General features: G+C 43.8%; 1 protein-coding gene across 2 annotated transcripts in view; it reads right to left on the reverse strand.

Annotated features, from left to right (window-relative positions):
• LOC143956498 (serine protease inhibitor A6-like) overlaps positions 1 to 4,834 on the reverse strand; it is a 38,156-nt gene extending 33,322 nt beyond the window's left edge. The window contains exons 1-2 of one of the 2 annotated variants that reach the window (XM_077466695.1): positions 4,757 to 4,834; positions 263 to 922 (exon numbers count right to left, since the gene is read on the reverse strand). In XM_077466695.1, the coding sequence (XP_077322821.1) occupies positions 263 to 899 (637 nt within the window). In that variant the 5' untranslated portion in view covers positions 900 to 922; positions 4,757 to 4,834. The remainder of the gene's footprint in view (positions 1 to 262; positions 923 to 4,756) is intronic. The other variant, XM_077466696.1, reaches the window with a different exon arrangement.
• Positions 4,835 to 10,476: the final 5,642 nt, after the last annotated feature.

Consider the following 10,476-nt stretch of genomic DNA (forward strand, 5'->3'; position numbering starts at 1 on the left):
TGGAACTACATTTCCCATGATGCTCCACTACACTGCAGAGTGCATGAGCATCATGGGAAATGTAGTTCCAAAACATCTGGAGTGCCAAGGTTCACCATCACTGCCCTAGACTGAGCCTGTATTGTCAGTGTGCATGGAACTGTTCTTGTGACTAATAGCTTCTGTGCGAGCAAGTAATACCTGGGGTAATCTACAGCAGCCTCTCCTCGGGTAGCACTACATATGTAATCATCTACTCCAGATCCTGTGGCTCTCTTCTTACCCTTAAACAGAACATAGTTGACCAGGGCCAACTTAGTATCTCCAGAAAATTCTTTGACGAGTTCCTTAATTTTGCCTTCAGTTTTATTCTTCACATATTCATTCACTTCTTTTGTAGCCTCTGGTGGGTCATTGAAATCGGTCTTCCTAATTTCAGCATGATAAAGATTCTTTAAATCATCTTCAAAGCTCTTCAGCAAGGTCAGTGTCTTCTCTACAAAGAGGGCATTGCCAATGTCAACTTGAAGGCTGCTTTTTGGTTCATTCAGCAGATGGAGAAGAGTGGAATACGCCTGGTGGAGCTCACTTTCTGTGGATTTTTTGTTGTTCAGGCTCAAACCTTCCAGGATTTCCTGGTGGGTCTTTGATTGGGCGCCCAACAACAGCATGGAAAAAGCAGAAGAAATACTGAAAGGTGATAAAACAATATTTTTGGGTGGTGAATCCTTGCCCTGAGAAGACACAGAGGTCAGTTGCTTGAAGAAATTAAAGGAAAATTCAGTATTTCCATTCACTGCTTCTTTTAGTGCTTGGGCTTTCCTTCCACCTTCAGCATCTTCATGGGACTCTTTAGATTTGTGTTCATCTGAAGCAGTTATGACCGGGATGAGCAAAAGCAAAATTAGGAGGAACTTCATGTCTTCTCAGTATAGACGCTCACCTGCAGGTAATGACAATGTGTTAGTTGAGTCTTTGTTTTCAACCACTGATAAGTCTGGCCAACTTAGTCCGTCGAAACACATTTCAGCGGACAGTCCGCTCGTGTGTGGGCTTCAGCGGACTTTTTCAGCGTGCAGTCTGGCGGACTAAGTATTTCGGAATTTCCGTAATATTGTCCGTCGTACTTTGGTTTCAGCGGACAATCCGCTCGTGAGTAGGCTAGTTCGACGGACTAAGTATGGCGCATGCTCAGAAAGGATTTACACGGCGGAAGGTTGCATTGCTGTGTATTGGACTTCCTATTTCTAGTCCCATCGTACGTGCTGTACACGTCATCGCGCAAACTTTCGACGGACTGTTTTGCATCCGTGTGTGGTCAAGTCCGTTCTTTCGAAAGTAGGACGGACTGTCCGTCGGATTGTCTGACGGACTAAGTTGGCCATACAGTCCACCCGTGTGTACGCGGCTTAAGCCCTTGTACACACGGTCAGAGATTCAGAGAACCATATGCGTCGGATTTTGTCTGACGGATTTTGTTCGAAACTGTTGCATACACACGGTCGGACGAAGTTGTCGGGAAATCCGATCGTGCAGAACGTGATGACATTATTTCATTACGTCGGGACTACGTTCAGGCTAGTAGCCATAGCCAATAGCTTTGGTGTAGGAATTCAATCTGAGCATGCGTGGCACTTTGTCCGTCGGAGTAGGCTACGCATGATCGGAGTATGTCCGATAGGAGCATTTTGTTGGAAAATTTTACCAACAAGTTAGAAAATTTGGTCCGTCGGAATATCCGACAAAACGGTCCGATCGGACACATTCCGTCGGAATCTCCGACCGTGTGTACAAGGGCTTAGTGTAACATGACACGATCTCAAGACTTTTAAATATCATAATGGAGGCCTTAAAATCGTTGAAATACATCCACATTTCCCAATGTTTTGTCACATTAGAATGCTGCAAGTTTATTAAAATTGTTAATCTGTCAGAAATCCATTGAGCTCCTAACTTCCTGCAGTGAACTGCCATTGCTACCCCTGCTGCACTCAAATCCCTAGAATTGTTTTCAATCCTTCCCAGTTCTCTCTACTGCACTACAGAACACGTCCCTCTTATGTTATTGAGATTGGTGGACGTCTGTAGGAGTCCAGGATAGGGAAAGCTGGCAAACTGATTTTAATTTGTAAATTGCAGTGGTGGGGTCTTGTTTGTACCCCCCCCCCCACTTGTGTTTAAGGTTCTTCATTCGACCCAACAGTCTTTATTAGGACTTATCTGTGTCAGTAATACAATTGATTGCTAGACTTTGCTTTTGCAGAGCCAATGCTTTTATTTCCTACTAGACTTCCCTTACAAAGAGGGCTTTTTTAAGGGGTGAGAGGGGGGGGGGGATTTTGGGGCTTTTCATTTTTTTATTTGATTATATGTAGATAGGGCTTTTTTAGGATTAGGACACTCAAGGCTCAGGGGAAAAGCAGCCTGTAAATGGATAGAAAACTGGCTAAAAGACCAAATTCAGAGTGTACTGGTTAATGATTCTTACTCTAAATGGTCTAAGGTTATCAGTGGTGTACCCCAAGGTTCAGTGTTGGGGCCCTTACTTTTTATTATCTTTATAAATGATATTGGGTCTGGGATTTCAGTCTTTGTAGATGACACCGAGCTATGCAGTGGAATAACATCCTTACAGGATGTCTCCAATTTACAAGCCGACCTCAATTCTCTGTCTAATTGGGCAACTAAGTGGCAGATGAGATTTAAAGTGAAACACCACCCAAAAGGGGAAGCTCCACTTGTTCACCCCCCCATCCGCTGCCACAATTGGCATCTTTCGTGGGTGGGTGCCAACATGTACTGTGACATACTGAAGCAGGACATGATCCCCTTCCTTCGGAGACTGGGCAGCCCGCAGGGCAATATTCCAACATGATAATGACCCCAAACACACCTCCAAGATGACCACTGCCTTGCTAAAGAAGCTGAGGGTAAAGGTGATGGACTGGCCAAGTATGTCTCCAGACCTAAACCCTATTGATCATCTGTGGGACATCCTCAAACTGAAGGTGGAGGAGGGGAAGGTCTCCAACATCCACCAGCTCCGTGATGTCATCATGGAGGAGGGGAAGAGGACTCCAGTGACAACCTGTGAAGCTCTGGTGACCTCCATACCTAAGAGGGTTAAAGCAGTGCTGGAAAATGATGGTGGCCAAACACAATATTGACACTTTGGGCCTACTTAGGGGTGTACTAACTTTTGTGTGTGTTGAGTTATTTTGAGGAGACTTTGAGCAAATTTACACTGTTATACAAGCTGTACACTCATTACATTACATTGTAGCAAAGTGTAATTTTTTTTGTGTTGTCACATGAAAGGATAGAAGAAAATATTTACAAAAAATGTGAGGGGTGTACTCACTTTTGTGATATACTGTACCTGATAAAGAGGAAAAATTCTCTAAACAAGTTGTCTACCTTTTCATCACATGGATACCTTCTGAGTAGATGGGTCAGGTGTGGACATTTTGGCACGGTGTGCTGCACCCACCTCTTTTAGTCCCAATGACCTTGTCACAGTCAGGGGTCAGGCTCAGAGACCAGTAGCCATAGCAGCAGAGACTCTCCCATCGACCACCAGGAATAAGCACGCAAGCAGGTCACCATTGTGGATGATGCGGGCTCACCCAAGCTGCAGGATCTAAGCACTAACCAGTCTTCATCAGCACTCCTGATGGTGGGGATGGGTTTTTCTGTGTGCTAGCACCAGGTCACGGTCCGCAGGATTGCCCCACTAGGAGGTGAGCAAGACAAGGTCAAGTACTAGATATAGCAGGTTGGGATTAAACAGAAGTGTAGCCGAGGAACAAGCCAAAGGTCAGTAATGAATGGTAGCAAAGATGTGGACAGCAGTGGAGATATTGGCAGGGAACAGCACAATAATCTGGCAAACAGGAGGTGCAAAGGCATAAATAGGAAGTTAACGGGAGGAGCAAAGAGTTCAAGGTTCATAAGGATCAAGGTACAAGACAAGATTGTCTAAGGCAGTGATTCTAAACTAGGGTTCCTCCAGAGGTTGTAGGAGTTCCTTCAGCATTGGGCAATTTCTGCCTCTCAGGTAAGTTCCCACCGACACCATTGATCTTTTTAGCTCTCTGTAAGGAGGTAAATTCTTCTCAATGACCACAAGTGTAAGGACCATTCTTCCCACTGACCATCACACTAATGTAAAACAATTCACGGCTACAATGAATTATCGGTCCGCAATACACATAAAAGTTAATTGATAAAACGATCGGACAAAGTTGTTGGAAAATCCGATCGTTCGGAACGTGATGACGTTCCTTGGTTACAAAGGGACTATGTTCAGGCTAGTAGCATGCGTGGCACTTTGCACGATCGGAATTCTCTACAAACGATCGGACGAAGTCCGATTGGATCATGTTGTCGGAAAATTTTATATCCAGCTCTCAAACTTTGTTGGTCGGACATTCCGATGGAAAAATTTTGATGGAGCCCACACACGGTCAGATTATCCAACAACACGGTCCGATCGGACATTTTCCATCGGAATTTCCGACCGTGTGTACAAGGGATAAGAGATATCTAACAATAGGATACAAATAAAATCTGAAGGGATCTTTGGCCATTTTTTAAAAGATATCCAAAACAATATTTTTTTTTAAAAGGTAACAATTCCCTGAACACAGTGTACACAGATTATTATCCCCCTCCCACCCTTACAATATTAATACATTCAATGATGGGGAAAAGAGCACAATTGCTTGAGAAATTTCCAGTTAGAATTAGACCTTCACCACCCATCACCGGTACCAACCTGACCAACCTTCTACACGGATGGATCCTTCACGTCTGCAGAGCCAGAGAGCCAGAAACACATTTTTAAGTGGAAAAAGATTTCCCAGAATCTCAGAAAACTCCGCCCCCCATCATAACAAAGTACATTTGCACAACGCCGAATTGGGCAACAAACCTGATATTCACATTTTACTCATCCCTGTTCCAGAAAGAATTAGCATCTGGCACATTTTCTATTGCATTGACTTCCTTGTGTGTTTATAATGTTGTAATAAAATGATAGGTCTGACATGAAAATGAAAAGTATGTATGCCTGGCTTCACTTGTCATAGTGTGAGCATTTCAAGTGATAAAAAAAATGAACATGTATGAGGTGCAGCGGCTAGTTTTAGCCGCGCTTTACTGTCATTTTAGCAGCGTTTTACTGGTTGTTTTAGCGGTGCTTTACAACCGCTAGTGGGGTGCTTTTAATCTCCGCTAGTGGCCTAATAAGGGGTTGAAAGTGCCCACAAAGTGCCGCTGCTGAGGCCATTTGCAGGTGCTACCCATTGATTTCAATAGGCAGGGGTGCTTTTGGAATGGTGTATACAGCGCTCCTGAAGCACCTCAAGGATGCGGCTTGCATGACTTTTTTTAATGCCCCACAAGCACACCGCTCCAGTGTGAGAGCCCTCCAGCTTTCACACTGAAGTGACAGGAGAGGCGCTTTACATGCACTTTGCAAGCGTTATTTTTAGTGCTATAGCGCCTGTAAAGCGCCTCAATGTAAAAGTAGCCTTAAGATTAAATGACAATATTCAGTGCTTATATGCTAATGTTAAAAAAGAAGAGGAATTTGTTACTTTAAAGCAGAGTTCAACTCACATTTTTCACTCCTCACCGTGCAGTACTAATGTGCATTCTTAACCACTTGCCGACCGCCGATATACGTTCTCACTTTGAGGACAGATATAGTTGTTATGGCAGCAGTACGGTGTGACAGAAATTATTGCAACAACCGCCCTTATATTCTCTATGGAGTTAGAAAAAAAAAAGTATGTTTGGGGGTTCTAAGTAATTTTCTAGCAAAAAAACCCTGTTTTTAACTTGTAAACAACACATCTAAAAAAGAGGCTCGGTCCTTAAGTGGTTAAATGGAATTGGCATTTTTTTTTTCTGTTCACTTACCTGATTTATGCCTAGATCTAATTTCACTTCCTCCTTTAGCCGCCATGGCGCTGTACCTCATTTCGGTTTTGCATTGGCTCCTGGGAGATCTTAGTCAGCTTGGCATGGCACTGCTCCCGTAACATTTAACATTGGTGTCTATGGAAATTCTTGGTCAGTTTGGCATGGCAAGGCTTAAGGGACAGGAGCCACACTGGGGCAGAGATTCTGTCAGCACTGCAGGGGCAGGCTCAAACGTGGTTGACACCATGCCAGCTTCAGCCAAGAATGGTTGTATGCGACAATGTCCCATGTTTGCCACAGGTCCTGAATTTGGTGGTGCAGCAGTTCTTGAGCAGGTACCCAGGCTTACAGGATCTCCTGAGGCAGGCCAGAAAAGTCTATGGTCAAGCAGATGCACTCACAGCAGAGGGCCATCAATGAGTACCTGTGTGAGTATGGCACCAGGACAGGGTCAAGGGAGCTTGCCTTTTTTTTGGCATGCCAGTGGTTACTGATCAAGGATGCATGCACTGTCCTGTCACCATTTGAGGAGGCCACGAGGATGGTGAGCAGTGAAAATGCATGCATCAGTGATACGGTCCCTCTTGTCTTGCTGTTGGAGCACACGCTTTGTGGAATAATGATCAGGGCACTTGAGGCAGAACAGCAAGAGGAAGAGGAGGACTTCCTTACCTCTCAAGACCCAGTTAATCCAGATAGCATTCCCGTGGGCCTGCCAAACACACAGGAAGAAGAGGAGGAGGATTGTGTCAGCATGGATGTAGAGGATAACGCTCAGCAGCAGTCTTCAAGGGATGGTTTTCAGTCCCCAGAAACTCAAAGAGTTGTACGTTGTTGGGAGGAGGTAGTTCCTGACAACATCATTCTCAGTGACCCAGAGGACTCACAATTAAATGCGTCTGCAAAACTTATGCTGCATATGCTCCCTGATTCTTCAAAGCCTGCCAAAGGACCCTAGGATTAGTGGTATCAAGGAGAGGGATCATTACTGGCTGGCAACCGTTCTTGATCCACGTTACAAGGGTAAGGTTGCAGAACTCACCTTGTCTTCGCAGAGGGAGCATGAAACATCTTCAGGAGTACATGAAGAAAGGTTTGTGCAATGCGTTTCCAGAGCCTGGGCAGTTACAATTTCCTGGTGCTAGACAACGTGTTGCTGAGGCTTCGTTCTGTCAGAGGAAGATTGGTGGAGAAGGTGGCCGGCTGGCCAATGCCTTTGGACAATTTTTCAGTCCTCAGCGACAAGGTCTGATCGGTTCAAGCATCCATCGCCAGCATATGCATTAGATGGTCCAGGAATATCTTGGGGCAAAAGCAGACTTGGAGACCTTTCCAACAGACCACCCACTGGGTTACTGGGTCTTGAGGATGGACCACTGGCCAGAACTTGCTCAATATGCAATTGAGCTACTGGCCTGTCCTGCATTCAGCATTCTTTCTGAACGCACATTCAGTGCTGATGGAGGGTTTGTAATGGACCATAGAGTGCGCCTGTCCACAGACTCTGTTGATAGGCTCACATTCATAAAAATGAATCAGTCTTCGATCAGCAGCAGCTATCAAGCACCTGATGCTGATGTAACTGATTGATTTTTCTATGGATGTGGGATCCCTTGAAGACTGGCTATGCTGAGTGACTATGCTATTCCTCCTTAATCTTGATTATGCTAGCTTCCAACAATATTTTTTGTTTAGAGCACCATCACAACTGCCTAGGGCCCAATTCTTCTGCCCCTGTTTAACAGGGGTATGTAATTACAATTTGTGATCAAATATTTCACAGCAGGGCCCATTAGTGCGCCCACCAAGAGTATCTGTGAGGGGTTACAGTGTTGGGGCACCATCACCACCACCACTGCCTAAGACCCAATTTTTCTGCGCCTGTTTAACAGGGGCATGTAATTACAATTCTTGATATAATATTTCATAGGGGATACATTTTTGATCAAATATTTCACAGCAGGGTCCGTTCCTGCGCCCAACAGGCATAACTGTGAGGAGTTACAGTGTTCTGCCACCACCAACACCTAGGGCCCAATTTTCTGCAGAGTATATAGGGCAGGCTGTATAGTATATATACTGTATTTATTGGTGTATAACACTCCACTTTTTCACCATGAAAATCGGGTGCAAATAGCATTTGCGTGTTATACGCCAATACTACAATTTTAGCTGCCTCGGAGGGGATGAGGGGAGGGGGCATGGTGAGCCCCGACAGATTACATACAGTGAGAATCTCCTGTTTACTTGGCGGCCTCTGTAATAGGAAGTCCCATCTCCTGGACCACCATTGGACCACTGTTCTATTTATCATAGGTGATTCTCACTGTATGTAATCTGTCGGCGCCTGTCCTGTCCCCTCTAGGCTGCAGATGGGCATCAATCAGGCTGTACTGATGGCAATGGTGAGGCTGCTGCATTGATGGCAATGTCCAGGCTGCTGCATTGATGGCAATGGTGAGGCTGCATTGATGTGGACTGATGAGGCTGCATTGATGGAACTTGTGAGGCTGCAGAAGGGCATTGATCAGGCTGCATTGATGGCAATGGTGACGCTGGAGATGGGCACTGACCCTTATTTTGCTTCAAAGTTCCTTACTTAAAATTTTATTTTTTTCCTGAAAGTTCCCTGTTAAAATGAATGTTCATGTTATAAGCCTGTGTGTGTTATATTCCAATAAATATGATACTTCTGTTCAGAGTATATAGTGCCTGCGAGACCCCCACCATGCCATTTTTCTCAATTATTTTCATCTAGATTGCTGACTCGACATTACATTACAGCCACAAGCAGTTTTAAATGACTTTTTTCCTTTAGAAATGTCATTTTGCTGTGGTATTGTTCTAAACACGGGAAAACTGCACCACTTTACTATAGACATCCCCCAGGCACGATATTTAAAGGAATATTTCATTTTTATTGTTTCACTTTAAGCATTCTTAAAATCACTGCTCCCGAAAAAACTGCAGTTTTTAAAAAGGTTTTTTTTTTGCATTGATACATGTCCCCTGGGGCAGGACCCGGGTCCCCAAAAACGTGCATATAAGAATTTAAAATTAGCACTTTTGTTTTTTCACGTTCGTGTCCCATAGACTTTAATGGTGTTTGCGTGTTCGAACAAAATTTTTGCATGTTCGGATGTTGTGGTGCGAACCGAACCGGGGGGGGGGGGGGAGGGGAGGGGGGTGTTCGGCTCATTCCTACTGCCGATCACATTTCTTGAGGCACAAAAATTCCAGGACATTAAAAACACCCCCCAAATCATCAATTTTTGGAAAGAAGACACCCAAGGTATTTGCTGAGAGGCATATTGTGGCAAAAAATAAAATCTTCCATGAACTCAAGTTTTCGGAAAATGGCAAAAAATATAATTTTTTTGGCCTGGTATGGTTGGGGGGAGGGGGCACTCTCTCATCCCCCCTCTTTTCATGTGGCCTGTCAGGTTTTGTGCTCGGATAAGGGTGTGGTATGGATTTTTTGGGGGACCCCACACCATATTTTTTACTTTTTGGCACGAGTTCCCCTTAATATCATAACAAACCTGAAGGGCCCGGTATGGAATTTGGGGGGACCCCCACACAATTGTTTTTTTTTTATTTTTTTCAAGGGTTCCCCTTAATATTCATACCAGACCCAAAGGGTCTGATAATGGACTGGGGGGGAACCCATGCCATTTTTTTCAATGACTTTTATGTGTGTTGCTTTTAAAGGAATATTACACTTTTATTGTTTCACTTTAAGCATTATGAAAATCACTGCTCCCGAAAAAAAATTCAGTGATCGCCTGCGCACATCTGTACATGATCATCTGTGCACATCTGTACATGATCATCTGTGCACATATATACATGATCATCTGCTCACATATGCACATGATCATCTGTGCAGATCTGTACATTATTATCTGCACACGTCTGTACATGATCATCTGCGCGCATCTGTACATGATCATCTGTGCAGATCTGTACATGATCATCTGCACACATATATACATGATCATCTGCGCACATATATACATGATCATCTGCGCAAATCTGTACATGATCATCTGCACACATCTGTACATGATCATCTGAGCACATCTGTACATGATCATCTGCGCACATCTGTACATGATCATCTGCGCACATATATACATGATCATCTGCGCACATCTGTACATGATCATCTGTACATGATCATCTGCGTACATATATACATGATCATCTGCGCACATCTGTACATGATCATCTGCACACATCTGTACATGATCATCTGCGCACATATATACATGATCATCTGCGCACATCTGTACATGATCATCTGCACACATCTGTACATGATCATCTGCGTACATATGTCCGTGATCGCACAAACCAATTATCATACACTTAACAGGATTTTTTTAACCAAAGACATGTAGCAGAATACATTTTGTCTTACATTTATGACAAAATTTGATTTTATTGGATTTCTTTTAAAACAGAAAGTAGAAAATATATATATATTTTTTTTTTTTAATTTTTGCTCTTTTTTCGCTTATATCACAAATAATAAAAAACGGATTGTGAATAAATACCAATAAAATA

This window comes from Lithobates pipiens, unplaced genomic scaffold (assembly GCF_037356315.1).
Source record: "Lithobates pipiens isolate NorthernLeopardFrog02 unplaced genomic scaffold, aLitPip1_a1.2 Scaffold_37, whole genome shotgun sequence".
Lineage (NCBI taxonomy): Eukaryota > Metazoa > Chordata > Amphibia > Anura > Ranidae > Lithobates > Lithobates pipiens.